Source organism: Lissotriton helveticus, chromosome 11 (assembly GCF_964261635.1).
Source record: "Lissotriton helveticus chromosome 11, aLisHel1.1, whole genome shotgun sequence".
NCBI lineage: Eukaryota > Metazoa > Chordata > Amphibia > Caudata > Salamandridae > Lissotriton > Lissotriton helveticus.
In genome coordinates, this window is record NC_136072.1 from 529937315 (window position 1) to 529960657 (window position 23343).

Here is a 23343-nt window from a genome sequence, read left to right on the forward strand (position 1 = left end):
TGTCAACATAGCCCACCTTGAATGTTGTAAAATAACCTTAGCAGTTGACCACAATTGCATCCAGGAATCTCACAAATGTATAAATAGTGTATTGGTGGTCAGTGTTCTGAAGTTTTCAGTTGTTCGCTGGCCTCTGGGGGAATGGATCACCTCTGAAAGAGGCATAAGTTATTCAATGATACATGCAAACATTAATGTTTGGTCTGTTGCCAGTGAGTAACTTTTTAGATCACAAAAATACCCTCCAGTCAGTTGTCCCTCTATTAGGAAACGTTCTAGATAGTTTCCAAAGACACTTTATTCACAGAATATACATGGAGACTGATCCACTTCATTTGCAGGCTACGAATATAAAACAAGTAAAGTACGAGAAGAGGGGAGTCTTCAGTGAGAGAGGTTAATGAGTGAATAAGTATGGATACTATGCCATTGCAGGTTCTAGTTACATAAATTAGCAAAGAATGGAATGAACAACCTTGTCTTGTTTAAGCAACTCTTATAGATGGAAGCCAAAGAGAGCACACTCACTATGGGTGACAAGAATTGATACATCCAGTCAAAGTTTTTGACATGCATGGCTTTGGATACTAAACTTGCAGATGATGAGATCATACCATGGAGAGTACACAGACATGAAAGATGATGGAGACTTATATTCTCTGTCTGTACTAGATGTGATTCCCTTCCATAAACAGTACAGCCTGTTTGTGCATTGCAACGGCATCCTTCTAATCAATGTTGGTTTGTCCTTGATACCCTCTGAAAGCCCTAGTGTCAGCCGATCAAAGAGTAATATGAAGTTCCCTATCTGACAAGGAAAATTCAGGAATGGTGCGATGTGTGACATAAACAAGGCTGGCATTTTCAGTTCCTTGGCCATCGACTGCTGCTACTTTGCAAGGTGGGAATGTGTGATGCCCAATTCATGTCTCTCAAGGGAGGATCAATTATATATGTCTCCCAAGGGCGGAAAGGTGCAAATTATACTCACACTGTGCCTCCTCTGTTTTCAGAACAAAATAACTGATGCACCATTCAGAGTACAAATTACTTTATTGTTTGAATATTCACTCGACATGACTGATATTCAATCCAACCTATTATACTATGATAATTGTGCTATATAGAACTCTTTCCCATTGATTATCTATTTGGTATCACAAAATGGAATAGTATCAATTTAAAATAGTTTAAAAAAATATATACAATGAATAAAAAAGTATAAAACTGTAACTCCATACACGTTCCCGAAGAGATTTCATTGATTTGTGTTCCTATGACAATGACCTGTTTCCTTGTTCCAAATGAAATGAAAGAATGGTTCACATGTTCTGCATGTGAGCAAAGAAAGTGAATGAATTTGGATGGAGATTTGGTCTAGTGGTTATTTTGTTGACTCTGGGCCCTAGATTTATTGACTTTGGGACAATTACTTCATCTTCATGTCCTAGATTAATTAATGCATTAAATACTAGAGCCCTTAGAAGCTAGGCAAATGTTGTTATAAAGTGCAATATGAAAAACGAGACATTTACAGGACAGCTTCATTGGGAGGATGGCATAGTGCTGCTACTGAGACAGGTGTATGGCGCATGTGTGTAGAGTCTCTGTACGGCTAGAGGGCTGGTGAAAACTACCACTCATGAGACTCAATAAATACTAGATTTAAGTTCCCAAACAATCAGTAACAGTGTCATCTTGAGAGAGAAAAAGTGTGAAGATTCATAAAAGTACACCAAATAGAGGAACAACTTTGTCAATATGAAAATTATATGCAAGATTTCTTAGTTGCCAAGACATTTTTTTTGTTCAATCCAGAGTAAGGCAGACATTGGTGGAGTGAGAATAGACCTTTCTAAATTGAAGACCTGCTCAAGGTGATCCAGGCTTGCTTTGAATACTAAACACTCTTTTAAAACATTCCTCAAACACCTTGTTTAGCTTCTCTCCAATCTCCAAAATATTTTGGTCCTGTAAAGAAAAGAAGGAAAATCAATATTTTAAACTAACAGGTTATATGAAAGTATAATCTCACTAGCACAACGGTGCTAACGTTCTCATTTTGCATTTTACATGTTTTTACATATTGCTTTTGCAAACTTCTTCCATATACTGCTAAAAATCATTTTGTCTGTAAAAATCATTTTGTGTGAGTATAAGCACAAAATCTAATTCGAAGACCTTGTTTTCCTGCATTAAAAAAACTTGTAAATTGCAGGAAGCATGCTATATTTTTCATAGGATTTCACAAAAGTTACAGCGATAAAATCCTGTGATTTTTTTTATAAACCTAACGAGACAACATTATTAGTTACGGAGAATCCAAGGTCAGGGTAAAAAATAAACTAATTCCGGAATATAACATTTGAGACATAGTAGGCAAAGGCTGTGCCTCCATCCATGGAAAAAATAATATACGCTAGAATGAGCATTGATCATAGAATCCTGGGGTGCACAGAAAGGAAAATGGAGTCGAAGGTTGGACACACAGCATGGGCCTCGGGCACAACCCACCCCTTAGTTCCAGGAGGGCAGGGGAAGCCCAGATTCACCACAGTTTAACTAGCACAAAAGCCCAAATCAATAGAGCTGAGTCTCTAGAACTCAGGTGTTAGGACCTACTGAGGTCAGAAGAAGGCTGGTTGGCTTTCTTTTGGATGATTTAATCATAAGCAACTAAATAATGTTGAAAATGATAGTAGCAAAGCAGCCTGAATGAAACTATTGAGAGAAGAATTATAATGTTCACAGGACTCTAAAGCCAATTATTACTATTAACCCATCCAGCTGTTAATTTGTAAAAAATAAAGGGCCGGGGCTCTCACCAGGAGGCAGCTTCAACCCCCCCATTTCTACGGTTAGCGCTGCCTACCACAGAACCAACAAACCCTACAAGTGTGGAGAGGATGTAGCTAATGGCCAGAGCTGCCGACTCTGCAGCTGGAGAACCAGGTTCGAGTCTGGGCGTCGCTCAACATCCTGTGATTCAGGGAAAATCATATAATATCCCTGTGCCTACCAAAAATGAATGTGACCTTAACTGGTGCTCAAGCGCTGGTGTTGATGAATGAGGGCCAGTGCTGAGTACCATAAACCACCGGCCCAAATTAAGCACTGATTAAACCTCAATTGAACCACCGTTACTGAGCTGCAACGAGGAGGTAAGGAGAGATAAAGGACTGACACACACCATAGGCAGGAGTGGGGTTACTGTACAACACACACAGTGTCAAGGAAAGACAGAAAGTAAAGACAAATAGAGGGCATCAAGACAATAGGGATACGGCACAGCGAACAAAAAGGACAAGGCAGGCTTAGGACCGACAATTGGCATAACTACTAACCCTGGGCGTAGTTTGCGAAGTAGCGCTACGCGTAGCTACATGAAGTACACTTTGCACTATGCGAGATACGTGTAGCACTACGCAAACTGCGTAGTACTCTGTTCGCAATGATTGCACAGTGCCGGATGCTTGTCCGGACCGTGTAATCATTGAAAACGGCATCTTGCACAGTGCAAGCTGTCGTTTTCTGCCGCTCGAGTAGATTTTTACTCGAGCGGCAGCTTTCTCAACGCGGACTGGTAGTTTCTCATTGCGAGTGGTTGCGAGCATACGCGACCACTCGCAATGAGAAACCTGACCTCCGCACGTTGAGAATCTTGCTAGGAGGTTTATTTACCACGCTCGCGAGCAGCAACTTTATGTTGTTGATCACGAGCAAGGAAAAAGTCTCGCCGGGATGTCATTTTGCTTGCTCGCGGTGGCCAATTTGACGTTGAGGGCCGCGAGCAAGCAAAAAAATTACCATTGCGCTACGCGTGTTTGCACTGTGCTACGTGCAATTCGCGTAGGGCAAAGTAGCGCAAAATTTGCAAACTACGCGAGCGTAGCGTAGTGCTTTGCCCAGGGTTAATAACTACTACATAGTTACTGAACAGCACACAGATAGAAAAAGGAGAGAACTTGGATAGCCTTGACAATAGTTTGAGCGATGAAGTTACTGACACAGAAATGGGCAAGAGGTGCCTCAATAAAGGCAATCAAAGTGACCCAACATCAAACTATTAGTGCACAGTACACAGAAAAGGACAGGCAACACAAAACATACACTAGGACATTTGGCCACCAGGTCAAGAGTTCACTGTACATTATAAAGGACTTCGCATAAACAGAAGTGTTATTAAAGTTAGGGGTTCCACAGCAAGTTGCTACTTTGCAGCTCAGAGAGGAATGGGGTGAGTGGATTAAACACATATGTAGGGTCTATGCTTAGTGCTGAGAGTAGAATGCATTGGGCTTCCTCTGTCCATTATCTCCTGAATATTCTAGTGTTGCCAGGTAGCCTTACTGTTGAGGAATATATTGGTTAAAAGCAGTTTTGGGGGGTAAGAGCTGGATGGAAAGCTGGCTGCGAAGTCCGGTCTGCCGTGTAGCTGTTTACAATAAACCTACTTCAATCTACCTTCGCTCGGCGTGATTACTACAAAATATGGCAACGATTTGGCGACACGGCTGCACCTTGAACCCGAAGCGTGCAGCAACCTTCAAGCCGTCTACTTTTTACTAACTTCCCGGTCCAGGTCCCTATGAGACTTCTATCTACCTGGAAAGCTGTTTTCTCACTCTCGTTACTGCTGTGCTACGCGGTGCGTTGGATTTCTCAAATCAGCTGTGGCACTAAGCAGGACGTAAATTGGGACGGTACCTGTTATTACACCGGCGATTTCCTTCACTATCCTCCAGCGCTGTGCCTGTTTGCCAGTGAAGATACAAGTTTAGCAGTTTAATTCTCCATTTTCATGGTGTTGTTCCTGCCGTCCTGTATTTTGGGGTGCGCTGCGGACCCACACTGGTATCACGAGGCACACCTCACGGCAGTCAGATGAGATCATTTATACACGCACTCTTCTATAAAACGTCTTGCCTGGTCAGTGCGTCTGATGGCACACGCAACGTCTTTCTTTAATGTGAAGTCCTCCATGTCTTGCCTGGTCCGTGCGCCTGAGTCTGCCACAGTGTTTTTAGGGTTGAGGGATCCTAGCAACTAATTCCCTTGTGATGGCAAACAGCTGTTGTATTTTCTCTGCAATCTTTGACGTGGAAGCCTTTGACTAGGCGGATCACAGTGATTCGCACCCCATTGTTTTGTACTCGTGTATGACGACACCCAGCTCCTGGGTCTTCTCTTCAAGCCCTGATACTACTCGCTCTGAGTAGGCGGATCACAGTGATTCGCACACCATTGTTCTTATCATGAACGAATCACGTTCTGCAATTTCGTTAAATGGTGTACTGAGTGAGAAAACACATCATGGTAATTCGCACACCATTTTAGCAAGCAAGAGGATCACAGTGATTTCTAGCACAGTTTTGTGCATTCTTGTTTTCTCTCCCGTGCTGGTCAGTGATTCGCACACTTATTCTCTACCACAGTGCAATACTTAGCAACATTACTCATGTTTGTCCTCTTATAAGTCTTGTATTCATACTGCAAGGATGTTATAATTTTAGAGGATCTGTTTTTGCTACTAGTTATAGTTTTTTCTTGGTGCTATGTGAACCATGCAAGCTGTTACACCTCCTCCCTCATTTTGAGACAATCCTGGCGAATCAACTGTTAGGTGGGAGGTATGGTTCGTCGCATTTGAAACCTATCTTGGGGCCATAGGCACTTTGAGATTTAGTGCTGAACGAAAGAAATGTTTATTATTAAATTCTTTGGGTTTTCAGGGGAGGTCTATATGTAAACATTTACCTGAACTGACACACCAGGCTGGTGACAAAATAGATAAATACCAAGACATTATTACAAAACATAAGACTAGATTTGACAAACACCTAGTCTCATGGTCCTTAGACATACATTTTTAAAAAGAAAATAGGGTGATGGAGAAGATGTTGATGCCTATATATCAGTGTTATGTAGGTTAGCATCAGTTAGTCAATTTGAGATGTTCACTGATCAACTCATCAGAGATCAGTTTGTTTGCCAATGTAGAGACAAACAAATCAGACAAAAATGGTCATCTATGGGAAATCCATCACTAGAAAAAACAATCAAAGTGGCAAAAAGTATTGACATTTCTCAAATTTCATTGAAAGAGTTGGATGATTAAGTTCTTGTTCATGAACCCGTAAATGTTGTTGGAAGTCGAAAGCTGAAACAAAAAGATTTTCGCAGTGGAATGTCTGCTAATGTTAAAGGTAAGAGTCAAGTTCACAGTAAGATGTTTAAAAGCAATATGCTTTTGTTGTGGTAATCCTCCACACCCAAAAGGGGGAAGATGTTATGCAGCTAATGTGGTGTGCAATTATTGCAGGAACACTGGACATTTTGCCATAGTGTGTCTAAAGAAAAAAATTCAAAAGAAAGTAGTGGCGTGTGTGGTGGAATCTGATTATGAATCTGACTCAGAAGTCGTTTCGAATGGGACAGATGTTCAAGTGGACACAGTGCCTGAAGGAACTGAACCTATTGAGGGTGATCCATCAAAATGTGTTGATCCTAATTTTGAAGTGACTGTTGGGGGTAAAGTCATTAATTTGTTTGTTGATTCTGGTGCCAGGATTACGATGATTACTCAGAAGCCGTTCGAGGAAAGTTGGGGTGATAGAGTACTTATGCCACCAGACAGTTCTCCAGTTTCCTATGAAGGGCATAGAATTGAACTTCTTGGATACATTGAGGATGTACTCATGTTCAGAGGAAGGAGGATCAAATCTAAAGTTTATGTTGCTCTCAAAGGTTTGAATACTTTAGGCTGGTTTCATCAAGGGTTGTCCGGTATGGTTCTAAGACCAGGTACCAAGGAGCAAGTTTTAGTGGTTGGTTGTGATGAGGTAGAGTGCAAGTGAAAGAATTAGTTTCCCTCAGTTTTTGGTGAAGGTTTAGGGAAAATACGTGGTTTCAAACACAAAATTATTGTGAACTATGGTGCTTCACCTGTAAAACACAAACTAAGAGGTGTCCTGTTTAGTTTGAGAGAAGACCTGGACCAAGAGCTCAGATCCTTGTGTGATAAGGGGACCATTGAACCCACTGACTCGTCTTTGTGGTTGTCTCCCTTGGTGGTAGCACGCAAGCGGTGTGGAAAATTGCTTGTGTGCGTTGACTTGAGGTCACCGAATAAAGAAATCTGGGTGGATTCACATCCTCTACCCAAGATTTGCGACTTGTTTGCGTGTGTCAGAGGATCCAAATATTTCTCAAAGATAGATTTCGCTAGCGCTGATCATCAGATTGAATTACATCCTGATTAGCGTGCTCTTACAGCATTTGTTTCCCCTTTAGGAACCTTTCAGTACAAACAGATGCTGGTCAGTTTGGCATCTGCCGCCTCTGTATTGAGAGTAATGCAGAATTTGTAAGGGGCTGTGGAAGGTGTGTTAGTCTTTCAAGAAGATGTTTTGGTTTACACCAAGGATGTTCAGTCACATGATACTATTTTGTGCAGCGTCTTGGATATTTTTGAGAAGTATGGTGTTGTGCCTAAGACGGAAAAATGTAAGTTGTTATGTGAACAGGGCATTAGACCTAGGAAAGGATTTTTAGATGCTATTGTTGATGCTACCACACCTGTTGACAAGATGGGATAAAAGACACTGTTAAGACTCTTCTAGTATTACTCACGCTTTATTCCAGATTTTGCCACCATTGTATGCCCTATTAGCAATCTTCTCAAAAAAGGGGTATAATTTGAGTGGTCCAGTGAGTGTGCTTCTGCCTTCCAGCAAGTCAAGTTGTGTTTGAGTGAGAGTGAGGCTCTCAAACCTTATGACTGTGATTTTCCATGTTTTATAACTGTTGATGCAAGCCAAGTTGGATTGGGTGCAGTTTTGACAAAAAAAAATACGAAACGAAGAGAGCACTGTAGCGTTTGCTTCAAGAGTTCTTAAGGATGCTGAATTGCAGTATTCTGTCATTGAAAGGGAGCTTTTGGCTTGGCTGTGGGTAGTGGAAAATGTCACCACTATGTATGGGGCAGACATTTTCTGCTGCGAACAGATCACAAACCATTGGTCAATATCCTTGGCACAGGTGCTAACAAGTGTTGTACACCTAGGATATTGAGAATGGTTTCTCGTTTAATGCAATATCAATTTGATGTGATTCATATCTCTGTTGGTAGGAACTTTCGGGCTGATTTTTTGTCCCGCTTTCTTTTGAGAAGTGATGAAAGTGATGGTCAGGAATTTTCATGAACTATGTGAAGAAGACTCTGAGTGTTGTTTCATAGCTGCTCTGGCGATACCACAACTTAGTCTTGGCTCGGAGGAGAATTGGATCAGTGCCTTAAGGGATGATGTGGTTTTACAGCAAGTTTGCGAATTAATCAGAAGCGGTTGGCCCAGGGAGAAGGTTTTATCTTCTCTTCTACAACCTTATTGGAAGGTTGAGATGGAAATATCCTTAGAGGATGAGCTTTTGCTGTGCCCGGATAAACGTATTCCTCCTCACAGTATTAGAAGAATTATTATCAACAAATCTCATGAAGGTCACTTGGGCGCAACTCTCACCAAGCGTTTTATCCGTGAGACATTTTAGTGGCCTAGTAAGGATGCTGAGATCAGCGAAGTAGTGGAGAATTGTGTAGTGTGTGGTGCGGTAAACACGTTTGAAAGTGGCCACCGCCCCTACTTCCCATTGGATGTCCTTCGAGCCATGAGTAGAGGTTGGTTTAGATGTTATGGGTCCTTTTGCGTCCTTACCTGGAGGATATCGCTATATTTTTGTGCTGCTGGATATGCATCCAAGTGGTCAGAAATCAAGATGGTCAAGGCACCTAGTGCATCTAGCCGAGCGTTGTTTTTCAAGGAGGTTTACATGAGAGAGGGATTCCCTGAGGTACTGGTTTCACACAATGGTACACAATTTTTGAGTGGTGAGGTTAAATAGTTTCTTGATTCTTGCAACATTAAGCAATTGAAGAGTTCCCTTTATCACCCACATACGAATGGCCTTGTTGAGCGAATGAACAGAGTGGTGGGTGAGTGTGTCAGGTGGGCAAAATCGGGCAAACATGATGTGGGAAAGTCTTTGGACAGCATGTTGTGGTTTTATAGAACTACTCCTCACTCCATGACCAAGATTTCTCCTTTTGAATTATTGAGGGGCACGAGAGCCAACACACGTTTTAAACCAGGATAGATGAATGAGTGGATCAAGTCAGAGTCTGATGCAGTGAGTCTTATGGACATTGCAAAAGGTAATGTGTTAAAATCTCAAACTAAACAAAAGTTTTGGTTTGATCAAAAGAAAAGAAGTCAAAACCGTTCCGGTGAGTGTGGGGGATTTGGTGCAGGTTACGTCACCTGTCCATGTGAATAAAGCCTTGGACAAGTTTGGTGCTCCAACTACAGTGATAAAGGTTGGGCCAATGCTATCAAAGTTGAAGGAGGAAAATGGTGGAATGTTGGCAGAATTGTTACTGTAAAGAGGAGGGGTAATCAGGAAAGATAAGGTATTTGCAAAAGTGAAGATATGGGTGACTCCAGAGGGGTTTTCGTTTGAAGAAGCTCCAGGACCAGAGTCATCGCCAGTAGGTATTGTGTGTAAACATGTGTAGAATGTTGTGTATTGTATTTTGGTGTTTGTTGTTGCTGTTAAAGAGGAAGGAGACTATGTACTGTTTATGCTTACTGCTGGGAGTAGAATGTATTGAGCTTCTCCTGTCCATTCTCTCCCAGAGATTCTAGTGTTGCCAGGTAGCATTACCATTGGGGATGTATTGTTTTAAAGCACTGTGGGCGGTTGAAGATGGCTGGGAAGCTGGCTGCGAAGTCCTGTCTGACGTGTAACCATTTACAATAAACCTACTTTAATCTACCTTCGCTCAGCGTGATTACTACAATATACCATGTGGTTACCAATGTCCAAGTTTACTTTAAAGATAAGGGTATAAAGGAGAGTGAAGATAGCCTGACCAGAGGGGATCAGGAGAGGAGGTCACATAAAATCCCTCTTGGTCGGAAAACAGAACTAGGAGAATGAGGTCGCTTATCTTGAGAGGATACATACTGTGTTAAAAGATTTGAAGTTCATGAACATCAGCCGTATTTCTCGAACAAGTTTTCCCACTGTATTGTAGCAACGGCTATTAGACTGAGGTTCCTTCAAGAACATAAAAAAATTGTTCTTGGTGTTCTGCAATATGCTTTTCACTTGGCCCAGCCAGATAGGGCGCTGTATATGTTGAGAATAATGAGGGACCTAAAAAAAATAAAACACATCTCATTAGCAAGCATATCAGGTATACAAGTGCTAACACTGTTTTGGAGGTTTAAATCCAAGTCCAATATGTATTTGCTCATATAACAAAATCTTGTGTTTACCTTGGTATGGCTCAAAGCGGTGCATATAAAGTTTCCCAAACTTTTCCTTATTCTAGAAATTATTTTAGTATGGGGAAAAGTTTGGGAGTCAGTGTTTTATCTTTAGGGAGATAGAGTATTAGAGCCACACACTCACACACATATTCAAGGCACTATACAACTTAGGCCCCAACGGCTTGAACAGCCGTATTTCCTTCCTCCAACCACCCAGGCACCTCCACTCTGCAGGACTTCCACTCACGCACATCCTAAGCATACAAAGACCCGGATCAGGATGGGCACTATCTTACATCTACCATAGGCTGTGCTAGGCACACCACACTCACAGATGATAGTGCACTTTACAAATGCACATAAAAATTGCATATAAATGTCAGAATCACTCTGTGTATCAAAAATGTTTCTGCAAGTTGAAAATATAGGGAATTTAAGGGAAGGGTCAGTATATTTTCATACCTGGAACTGAAGCCCGCCAAATCAGCTGAAGAATGGAGAAAGACATTAACACACAAAAGATGATGGAGGAACACTTTTAATATTCAACCCATCGTTCTTTTGCCCACCATGCCACCTGAGTTTGGACCTAGACATATGAAAATCTGTCATTACCCTGCTCCAAATGGAAAAGTTCAGCCCAAACTGCCAGGCCAGGTCCTCCCTGAACCAGAACAGAAGAAACCCAAGCCCATTTTCACTTCTATTAGGGCTCATCATTCTACTATTGCTTGGTTCCAGTGGCACAATGTGCACAGGAAGCACGTTTGGGCATACCCGACCCACTTGGGCCATCACACTGAAGTATGCAAAAAAGTGATTTCTGGGATGTTTGAATTAATCTAAGCCAATGGTAATTACTCTGGGTCGCATCCTAGTCCATCGTTATTTCGCACACCATCCCACCTCAGCTTGGATTCAGCCATTTGTAAATCAGTCTTGACCCTACTCCAGTGGGATCAGTCCAGCCTGAACTGCCAGACCAGGTCCTCCGCGAACAGGAAGACAAGAAACAGAGGCAGGTGTCACCCTGAATCAGGCTCGTAAGTCGAGTGCAACTTGTTTCCATTGGCATAGTAAGCCTGGGACCCAAGTGTGGGCATATCCTATTAAGGGAAAAACGGACCTCTTGTTCAGATTGGAAGGGAGCCAATATTGGTTAGGATTTGGTGTAGAGGTGCTGTGGTCTTGATTATTACACTCTGTCTGAAGTTATGCTATTGTCTGGCATAGATGATTCATACAATCAATTCAGGAAGCATTTAGAGCGTGCAGGGAAGCATAGTTCAGCATCACAGGCCATCTGTATGATGAGTTAGATATGGTCTTTACAGTGACCAAAAGTCCACCATTGGGGCTTCTTGGGGCCATGTGTGTGTGCAATCAATGGAGCCTGACATCACTTATGTCACAGAAGAACCATTCTGCTTGCCTTATATGGTATGGTATGCCTAGGAGGGTGAAGTAGCATGTAACGTGATTTGGGGGCATCTTTGACTCACCTCATGCCTTGCAGTCAGAAATTCACAAATGCTTACTGTCTGATGTGACCCTCTGTAGGCACGCATCGGCATAATATTATTGCACGCCAAAGATCTTTGTCTCTGCTGTTTACTGCATGAAGTATGCAGTTTTTGGGTATTACTGTCACACCCTTCTGTTGAAGATGGAGGCTATTCCAAGAGTTAGACTGGCAAAAAGACGCTTTTGATTATCTTCGCCAGAAACAGCATAAATATAGTCAGCCCTTGATGGTGACAAGGGACAATTTAATACGAGGCAATTATACAATTTAATGTGTGTGTACAGTTAATCTGGATGAAATCCTGGATATTTCTGTCTTCGTGTAGTCCATGGCATGGTGCATTTTGCTCCTTATACTTGTATAATATTTGCAGATGGGTGTTCATAAGTGACTGCACTGGTAGGTATCTGTCAATTGCTTTCTGGTTGCTTTGCTGTAAAGTTCCAGATTCATCCTTGTATCTGAATGCAGCATTTAATTATCAATGTATATCATATTTTGGTTGTTCAAATATTTGTGGATTACCTGTGGTAAGAATACTTTTATAGATATTTACATTTTGAAATAGTCTCCGTCACTGCGTTATTCTGTTACTCAGAAGTTAGTGCATTTTGATTCTCATCTTTTCCTTCAATTGCACTGATCATTTTGTTAGGGTTAGCTTCGTCATAACCTTTATGTTAGGGTTGCTGGACATGGCCTCCTGTTTACATCGGGAAAAATAGTAATCTTTGTCTAGTCGGCTATTTTCTAGTTGCGTACATCACTTTCTGTAGCTGGATACTAATATTTTTATATCTTTTTTCTGCTGGGTGTCTCAATTTTTGCCGTTTCGAGAGATTTTATGTCTGTTTTTAGCAGAATTTCTAAGTTTAGGATTAGCACCATGATATAAATGCCAAACTAGAAAAATGACAAAGCATTTTGCTATTTTTTTTTTTAGCAAAGTTTTTAAGGATAGGATTAGACATTTGCGGTAGCAGATTTTGGTTTTCAGTGGTGTTTTCGTGCTTTCTTGCAAACAAAGCACCTCTCGACTTAAAGATAGGAACTGCCCAGAGTTCTCTCCTGTTGCTCTACATGTGTATGTATGTACAATTGTGTGTCTCACTTCACTATGACTTATCCTCCCTCACTGCAGAAGGTGTTGCAGTTGATGGAACGATGCTCAGAAGTTCGAAATCTCTGCTGGATGGAGCATTTTCAGTGAGGATCTGACAACAAGGGAATGTGTGCATGGTTGAAAATGAGGTTTGTCAACTGGCCAGTAGTTGAGGGAGGTGTCAGATATGTTGGTACTGTGTAGTTAGTCGACAAGAGAGTTAGCATAGCAGGCAATAAAGTTGCTTTCATTGGGGAAGACTGTCAACGTTTTAACATGGTTGATCAGGCTTGGGTCTCAACAATTGTAGTGGCATGATCAAAGGCAGCAGAGTAAAGCATTCTTTTTAGGCCTTGCCTTTATATGAAGCCTGTCTAGCAGAGAAGTAATCGTAGAAGATTCTTCTGCAGATTAAAGGTGTGCCCCCTCGTTTCAATGGGTTTTTGGTTGAAAAGCTCTTGCAGGTGTGATAGGTCACAGGGCAGACAATAGATGCTTTCCTCTTTTGGATAACCACTACATAGTGTATTTAGTAACTAGATTTTACAGAGTGCAAAGACAGACTTTCTGATCTTGACTGATTTTTAAATATTAAGTGTGGAGTCAAAAGGTGCAAGACTCAAGCAGGGTTAACTAGTTGGAAAAGAGATAGATATTTCCAATGGATTCTCCAGTGAGGAAAATGCTGTCAGGTGAAACGCTTGAAAATGCTGTAACCTGGCATAAAAATGATCTACAGTCAGAAAAACGTCCTCATCATTAAAGGATTTCCGTTTTCTTACCAGGAAGAAAGACAAGAGTACATTTTCTCGGTCCCTCTCAAAAGTAAGACACTCTGAAAAAGCATAGCTCTGAGATGACTCCTAAGTGCAAGATGTGCAATAGAAACCTGATAATGGTTACCAACAATTGAAGTTTAAGCTTATCTGCCCCGTTTGCAGGCCAAAAGGCAGAAACAGTAAGCTAAACAGGGTACACTATGAGGTATTAACAACGTATCTTTAATACTTTTAAGTTACCAAGGAGTCCTACCCTGACAATGAGGAATGTTTCAAAAGCTTGTGAAGGCATGACATATCCAATACTACACAACTGCACAGGTTAATTGTATCAGTTGTATTAATTTACTGTTTACAAATCTACGTAAGTCGCACATTTACAGTTCCAGCATAATAATTACTTAAAATCTTTGCAAAATTGCAGTGCATTATCCAGAATTACAATAAAATAAGTATCTCACGACATTATAAAGCATTTGTCTAAACATGTATAAAAATTTAAGAGTATCGTTTGGTCAGTAGTACCAGACCTTATCTAAATTGTGGCTTTCTTCTTATATTCAATATATATATATATTTTTTAATTAAATATTAAAAATTAGCAAAGGTCCGTATTCCCTGGGTTTTCGTACAAAATTAATTTCTAGTTCATTATGGGGCACAGTTGCCGCCCACGTTTTTCCTCTGTGTTATTTCCGATTAGGGCCATTCGTGTCATGTTTATATATTTGCTAAATTTCACCAGATCTGAAGACTCCATATTTGACTGGAGCAGTGCTACTGTATCGGTGTATCTTCTGGTTCCATGTCTCAGGAACATTGGTTTTAACAGAATACGTCGATGCTGTAGTAATGCAGGGCAGCAGCATAGTAGATGTACCAATGATTCCTCCCTATAACTACACAGCCTGCAACTGACTATATTGTTTAATGATTTCCAAGCCGGATTCAGTTCTTTTATTGGAAGGGGGACTAGACGTGCACATTGAATTTCCTTTAAACACTTCCTTCCTAGAGAACTGTTCATGTATGGCTGGATTTTATGCAGATCGTATGCTTTAGTTAAGCCGGCCAGACCTATGTTTACCTTATGTTTGTCTTGCTAGATCTTCATTCCTTGATATCTGGTCGGTGTGCTTTTTTAGCACCTTCTTTATCGCAAGGTAGTTTAGACCTTCTTGTGACCAGGATGCTGTAGATAGGTCCAACTCTGCCACTGCCTCCAGGGAGTATTTCTGCCATGGGTTCGACAACCCCGCAAATATTGTTCTCAATGCCTCCTTAAGGGATCCTTTCTGAGCTTTTGTCGTCTTGAACCAAAATTTAACCAGGGTTCTCCTGCATTCGTATTTTTGTTGTACATGGCCAAACTCAAGCCGAATCAGGGCATTTCTTGTGTACTTGGGGAGCCTAAAAAGCCTTTTGTAACACTGGCACTGAGCTTTTTCCATCATCTTTTCCATCTTACCTGGGAATGCCTGTGATGCGTACCCAGCAACCGCAAGGAGTTTTGATGTGACGTGCCGGATGCCTGGCGAGGCTCTTTATTGCAACCAATATATAAGAAGGGAGCAAAAACTGACCCAAAAAATTATAAACTCATTGCCTTGCTAGACATCAAAGGCAAAGCGTATGCCAGCACTTTGTTACACGAACTAACAGCCTGGATAGAGGATAACGAAATACTACCTTTTTACCAGACCGGATTCCAAAAAGGCTGCTCCACTATAGATAATATCTTGGCCCTTTAGTTCCTGGCATATCAGGAAAACTCCGGTAAAAATCTGCCAGTATTTGCATGTTTCATAGATTACTCGGCCGCCTTCGATCGAGTTAATCGAAGCAAGCTGTGGCACAAATTGTCCCGCTAGAAGATCCCCAGAAAACTATTGAGGGCACTGATGTCACTGTATACCAACATGTGGGTGAGGATCAAACTGGTGGGGGATACAGTCACACATAAGATGTCAACTGTCCGCGGCCTAAAGTTCTGCATTCCCTGTACAGCAGTGTTAACAGGTCTGCCCACTCCTTAGGATCCTGCTTAAACAGTCCGCCCGGTAGGCCTTTTGGACCCGGGGCTCCGTCCTGTTTTATATTTTTTTAAATCTTCAAAACTTCTTTCAGCTCCAGCACTTGACCCCCATATCTGTTTGGTTGTCCTCCTCCACTTCGGCCCGTCTCTTCCGGGGAAAAAGCTGCGAATTTGGCCACCTGGGTTCATTGTATATATTTCTGCTGTGTGGTCAATCCAGGAGTCTGATGTAACTGCATTCCGCCTGTCCGTTTTTGTGTTTTCCATCTTGGCTATGTACTCCCAAAATTATTTTTGTTTGTTCGGTTTGCATAATTCAAATAGTGTGATCCATTCCTTCTCCATCATCTGGCATTTTTCTTTCTATACTAAGTGTTTGTGGTTCCGCTGGGCATGTTTGTAGGCTCTCTCTGCCACCAGGGTGCCACTTTTCCGGAATACCCGTCTGGTCTGTCTGAGGGTGTGGGTGCTATTCTTCAACTTTATATTGCATCGTTCTTGTTGCCTCGCCGATTTGTGGCTTGTATTCCTTGCCCCTTTCAATAGAACTGCCCGCAGTGCTTCGATCCAACTGTCCCAACTCTGGATGGTAGGGGAGAAAGTCCACTATGTCCATTCCGTAGTAGCCTCTGCTTGCAGCTTTACCAATTCAAAACCGTGAAGTGGTTCCATCTAATCCTCTTCACGAGTTTATGCTCGTCCCACCCATCTGTGTTGTATATGGGCACCAATTCCCCACGGCGGTCACACTGGAGTTTGAATTCTGCAATAAGCATTGCATGGTCACTTGTTTCATGTTGTTGTATCTGGAAGTCCTGAATTCTATTCCTCATACTATTCCTTATGAAGATATAGTCAATTGTGGTTTGATTATTAAATGTCAGAAGATTTGAAGCATTGGGGTTATGTTGCTCGGTCCAAGCCTGTACTGAGATTAGATCAAATTACCTTAAAAAAAGATTAAGTTCTCTTTCCGCAGGGGAGCCTCGATCTTTATCCGGGCTCAGGTTATGGAGATTAAAATTCCCAGTGATAATCGGGTCCAAATGATTAAAATTCACAAAGCCCTTCCTCTAGGGTTGAAATAATCAGTTTAGTATGTGCCATTTTCGAAACTCCCTTGTGGTTGAGATATACTTTGATGATCAGGAGTTCTTTTCTAGTTTTACCGTACCATAAACCGTTTATCACAATGCAGTGTGCAGTGTCCATTGATCTACCAATCTCTTTGATTGAGACCTCCACTTTGTGGTTCACATGGATTGAAAGGCCTCCAGAGGGCCTACCAAAAAAATTTAGTTTCCTGGCTGGTACATGAGTATCGGCAAACCCTTGCAGGTGGTTGTCCTCCCTGGCCCATGTTTCCTGCAAGCAAACAATGCCCCCCTTCTGGATCTTTTCCATTGCAGAAACGCTATTTCTTGTGTTAAGAATTCCTGCCACATTCCATGTTATGAGTCTCAGGCTTATCATGTGGTCTCTTTTTGGCAGTCCCTCCAAGTTTCTTTGTGATGGAATTACAGCATGTAACTTATTTTGTGCTGCAGGGCTAGGAGTGCTGCATTGTGTGGCTTTGCTAGGTGTCATTCTTGTCAGAGGTCTAAGCCAGCCTTCATCGCCAATGTTTCTTTCAAGTATTTTCCTCTCACTGTGACCTTTTTTTTCCGTTGATTTCAATTGTGAAATTGTGAAAATTCAACTGGGTGTCGACGGGATGAGTCCCTTTTAGGAAGGTTTGTGTCTTTTGATCGTTTCTATATTGTTTGATCAAGCCACCACCTTGTGTGGCTAGCACATCTGGATGTTTTTCTTCTTCTAGTTCATGAACCACTATGCCCCATTTATCAAAAGTAATCTTTTCTCTTAGGACCATATCGGTAAGGGATGGTGACTTCCCTGTTGTTAATGTATTTTCCATTTTGGGTTGCTTTTCATCCACCTCAAATTGTATACTGAGGAGGTCTTTGTTTGTTATGTGAACTAGCGAAGGAATGTGATGAAGCAATTTCAAAATATTGCCCCTGTTAAGGATGTCTGTCCTTCCACGTCCTGTAATGTGTAGTTCTCTTCGATGTTTAAATGTGCTCCTGGGGCTCTGTTCTCTGTTAGATGCATTTGAGTTTACTCCATTGTTGCGTTTCTCTCTGTCCCTGCTCCCTCTGTGGTCTTTTCCTTTCCATCCGTCCTCTCTTCCTGCAATACTTGACAGACAACGTCTGTACCCTGAGGTTTTCTTTGTCTTGAACTTCCTCTGTTCTCCTCAGGCTTGGCCGTATGAATAGATTTCGAGCTGCTCTCCACTACCCTTTGGGTAGACCCTGACTCTGCGTTCTCATACGATTGTTCTGGAATTGGATTTTTTTTATTTTTTATTTCAAAATATAGAAACAGCAAGGCAAAGAGATACATTACATATAGTACCAAGTCCAAACGGGGGAGGAAAAGACAATACAATGAAATCAGCAATCAATGTAGGGGAGGGGGGGAGTACAGGGGCAAAATCAATGCACATACAACAAAATCGTCAGAATGCGGGGTCAGGGAGAAAGTGGGAGATCCAAGTTGTCTACTATAGGCGGTGTACATATATCTCCACGGTAGCCATTCCAAGGTCCCCACACTCTACACCCCTTCCGGGGTCGGCCCGGGCCAAGTACACTGTTTTTTCCCTGAACATACACCAATCCATGTTTTCCTTCCATACTTCAACTGTAGGTGGCCTTTGGGATCCCCACAATTGAGCAATGTCTCGCTTGGCAATCATGGCCCCCAGGGTCACCCACTGTGTCTGAGCTACATTATAATCCATAGGTTCCCAAACATTCAGCAAACATCGTTTAGCTTCCGGCAAGAGGGCAACCCCCGTCACTTCCTTCATTATATCATGTACCCCGCTCCAGAAGGCAGCAACCTCACGACATTCCCAAATAATATGAAGAAATGTCCCTATCTGCACACATCCTCGCTTACACAGACCCTCCTCAGAAAATCCCATGCGAACCAGACGGGGGCCCGTGACGTATATCCTATGAAGAATCTTAAGTTGAACCAGCCGGAGTTGAGCTGGGATTGCGACCTCCTTGGGAGAGGAGATCGCAGATTGCCAGTCCTCGTCATCTAGCTCAAGGCCGTCACGGGTCTACAAGTCTCGAAGATGCAATAGGAGGTCTGACCTATCATTTATTAATTTTTTGTAGACTAGGGAGATGGTACTATCAGGCACATATCCATCCAACAATCTATCTTCGAGCGGGGACGACTCCGGAATTACCTCCCCCACTGGGAAAACCGACCTCAAAGCATGGCGAACCTGGACATAACGGAAGTACTCCGAATCACCTAATTCAAACTCCTTCTGTAACAAATCGAACGATTTTACCTGATCCTTAACCCAGAGGTCTCCTACCTTACTAATTCCAATGAGGTCCCATTTATCGAACCCCTTGGTCTTCCATAGTTTGCCGAGTTTATCAGAACCGAAAAGCGGGGTCGCTCGAGTCAAGCGGTCTTTCCATCCCATCGAACTAGTTGCGTCCTGCCACAGACGTACTGCCGTCTTGGTAGGTCCCGACAAAGCCTTAATCACCGATTTAGAGTACAGCGCCCTATAGTAGTTGCCCCCAGGTAACAACCATCTATCCATGGCAAAGGCGGGGTTCAATTCGGGGCCATACATACCATGATTAATGGCCCCCAATTGAGACGCCCAATAGTAACGTTTGATATCAGAGAGAGCGATACCCCCGTCGTAACTCTGGAGCGTCAGTTTAGCGAGCGCAATACGAGGTCTACCGTCCCATATCAATTTCCTTTGAAGACCCTCAACTGCACGGAAATAGCTAGCCGGGACTATATCAAGAGTGTTTTGGAGAGCATAGAGAAAACGAGGTAGCGACATCATTTTAAAGAGGGCCACACGACCAAGCGGCGGAAGCTTACGCCAACCTGCGACATCTTGCTTCAATCTGGACAAGGGTGGGAGGAGATTCCGTTCATACCGAATGGCGGGGTCCAATGAACTTTAGATACGAGGTATTTAAACCCCGTTTGTGCAATCTGGATGGGACAATTATTTGGGAGAAGAGGGAGGTCACCTGAAAGAACGTATAAATAGGATTTTGTCCAGTTAATGATGAGGCCTGAGTTCCTACCAAATGAGTTCAAGACATCACACAATACTATCAATGACTTCCGTGGCGAAGTCAAACAGGAGCGGCGACAAAGGGCAACCCTGACGAGTTCCCCTCCCAAGACCAAACGGAGCAGAGACTCGGCCATTCACAACAATTTGCGCGAGGGGGTCTTCATAGAGCAGCCTCATCCAGCCAATAAAACCGGGTCCAAACCCAAACTTAGCCAACGCGGCCCATAAATATGGCCATTCCACGGTATCAAAAGCCATCGTGGCATCCAACGACACCAAGATGGCCGGCTCACGCAACGTCGAAGCTCTCGCGAGAACACCATGCAGACGCCTAAGATTCAGGGCGGTGTTTCTATGCGGGATAAAACCGGATTGATCCGGATGTATCAACTCGCTAATAACAGTGATCAATCGGTTAGCCAGTACCTTCGCGAGAATTTTAGGTTCGGCATTTAAAAGAGATATGGGTCGGTACGACGCACACCTATCTCTCGGCTTTCCTTCCTTTTGAATCACCACAATGGTCGCTAAACGCTGATCACGGGGGAGAGAGCCACACTCCCGAGACTCTAAAAACATATCCCGTAAATAGGGAGCCATCTTGTCAGGCCTCAACTTGTAAAGTTCAATAGGCAGGCCATTGGGACCCATTGCTTTCCCCGAACGCAGGGAACGAATCGCAAGAGCCACCTCGTCAGCTGTTATTGCAGCGTCCATTTGTTCCCTATCGACATCAGAGAGACGCGGCAAAGCAATATCACGCAACAATAGATGTGAATACTCCTCTAGCCTGTCCAACACGGAGGAGTACACTGCTTGGAAGTGATCCGCGAAACACTGAACAATCTCTTTAGGGTCCGAGATCCGAGCACCGAGCACCACTAGCTGTCTCGATCACAGGCACCACCCGACTAGCTCTATCCTTCTTATCCAACCACGCAATCAATTTACCAGCCTTATCCCCCACATCATACAGACGTCCCTGCTGTTCCTTACTCATGGCCTTAGCCGCGTCAGTAACCAATGCCCTGTACTCAAGTTGTTTTAGTCGTAGTACATGTGTCGTGGCACGGGTGACCCCCCGCTCCAGGTCAAGCTCCAAGTCCGCTATCTCTGTCTCAATCTTAACCACCTCCTCATCCCTCCGCTTCTTAACACCCGCTATTAACAACAGGGCCTGACCCCTGAGGACGGTTTTAAAAGCCTCCCAAAGCGATACCGCTGACGAAACAGAACCCTCGTTTTCCAACAAATACAGGTCAAGAGATTTTACCAGGGCAGCACCAGTTTTAGGGTTTCGGAGATACCACGGGTTAATCAGGGCCACCCGTCCCTCAGTCCCGGAATCCAACTCCATCTGAAGCCATAAAGGAGAGTGATCCGAAATTCCCCGAGCCAAATGCTTAACCTCAGTGATAGAAAGAGCCTGTGCAGTCAGTACCAAAACATAATCAATCCTAGAAAGGCTACCATTAGCGCCCGAATGGAACGTATACTGCCGCTGAGCTGGCTGTAACAATCTCCAACAATCTACCAGACCCAGTGTCGAGTAAATCATGAAGCCAGTTCTGTGCGCCTCTGAGGTCCCTGGGTGGGTGCCGATCAACCATACCGGAAACCACCGCGTTAAGATCACCACCTAAAAGCAATGACCCCTCGGGGAGAGCGAGGATAACCCGCCCCAAGTCCGCGAAAGTAGTCGACTGTAGGCCAGGGGGGACATATACAGAAACCAGGGAAAGGGTTCGGCCCTTCCACCTACCGGTGAGAGCGACATAGTGCCCTCTATCATCGAGGACCGTGGAGTCAATCTCCAGTGGGAGAGAATTCTTAATCAGGATACCAACCCCTCTAGAACCCGAGGAAAACCCAGCATGTGAAACCAATCGATATCCCTTCCTATTTATAACACGACATGTATTGCCAATCAAGTGCGTCTCCTGAAGAAGGACCACATCAGGGGAGAGACGCTTCAACAGTTGCAACACCACCCCACGTTTTATCCCATCCCCCAGCCCATTCACATTCCAACTCATTAGTTTCAGCCCTCTACCCCCCATCCCGAAAAAGAAAGAGGATCCAGCCCCGGGAAGAACTCAGCACTTCGATTAAACGAGATATGGACATATTGCCTTGCAAAGGAACACACACACACCCCAACAGAACCCCCCAACCCCCCACCGACATCCCGTTACAAAACCCCCCACCCTGCACCCCTGCGTAAGACTAAAAAGCCACCCAAACTTGCAGTGTGCCTGTCGCCCCAACATCTAACTAAGCTACGAAAAGAAACTCAGAGGAGGAAAAAGACCCACCACTAGCCCCGCAACCCCCCAAATGTACATCAAATCGCTTGTCAGGATAATCGAACCGCAGTTCAAGGCCTTCAAGAGACCCCAGAATACCAAGCAACCGGCGCCTATTCCTGTTCTGTCGGTCCGCCTTCCGCTCCGCCAGACTGCTCCGATGGATGCTGGTTCGGCAGAGTTTCCAGCCAGTTGGCCACCACCTCCGGTCGATCGAAAAAACAAGTCCGCTCCACATGTTCGATCCTCAGCTTGGCCGGAAAAAGTATAGCGTATTTGAGGCCCATGTCACGCAGTCGTCTCTTCACCCCCAAGAAACCAAGTCTTTGCCTCTGGACCGCTTGGGTGAAGTCCGGGTAGAAGCTGATAGTAGTGTTCTCAAACTTTGTAGGTCCACCCATCCGTGAGGCCTGCAGGATAGCGTCTCTATCACGAAAATTGAAAATTCTCGCAATTATAGGCTGCGGTGGGGCACCCAACTTCGGTTTACCGCCCGGAACTCTGTGAGCCCGTTCGACCGTAAAAAACTTACTCAGTCCCTTAGGTGCAAGGTGGCGAACAATAAGATCCTTCAGCTGCTGGATCTTCCGCTTTCTCCGGGACCCCTATGATATGGACATTGTTCCGCCTAGCCCTTCCTTCATAGTCCTCCAGACGACGTGCAATTAGATCACTGTTAGTCTTCAAGTGACGGACCTCCATCTGCAGGTCAGCGACATCACCCGTCAGACTGGAAGTCTTAATGTCCAAAGACTTGACTTTCTCATTAGTTTTTGCCAGGTCCGCACAGATCAGGTTGACATCAGTCGCCACAGTATCAAGCTTATGGGCGAGAGCCTCAATTTGTTGCCCTAATGAGGATTTAATCCCGTCAATTGCAGGCATGACATCTTGCAAGGTCAGCTCAGTCACCGAAGTCGATGGATCTTTCATGTCCTCCTGCGACCGACCCGATTTACCGGTAGATCCCTTAGCTTGGGCATATCGATCCATGATGTTAGTCTGGGTATAGCCACCCCGCCGAGTGGTCTTGAGTTTCTGCTTGTCACCCTCCGGTTTTCCCGCCATTGCGGGATGTAGATCGACTTGGCTCGATGAGATGAGGCAGGAAGATGGCGGCCCTT

At 43.6% G+C, this 23343-nt stretch overlaps 1 protein-coding gene across 3 annotated transcripts in view; it reads right to left on the reverse strand.

The window, feature by feature from the left end:
* Positions 1-1037: 1037 nt before the first annotated feature.
* The window catches only part of LOC144790632 (uncharacterized), a 490677-nt gene continuing 468371 nt past the window's right edge, over positions 1038-23343 (reverse strand). For 2 of the 3 annotated variants that reach the window (XM_078665360.1, XM_078665361.1), the window contains exons 16-17: positions 10021-10212; positions 1038-1971 (exon numbers count right to left, since the gene is read on the reverse strand). In XM_078665360.1, coding sequence (XP_078521486.1) covers positions 1873-1971; positions 10021-10212 — 291 coding nt within the window. In that variant the 3' untranslated portion in view covers positions 1038-1872. The remainder of the gene's footprint in view (positions 1972-10020; positions 10213-23343) is intronic. The other variant, XM_078665362.1, reaches the window with a different exon arrangement.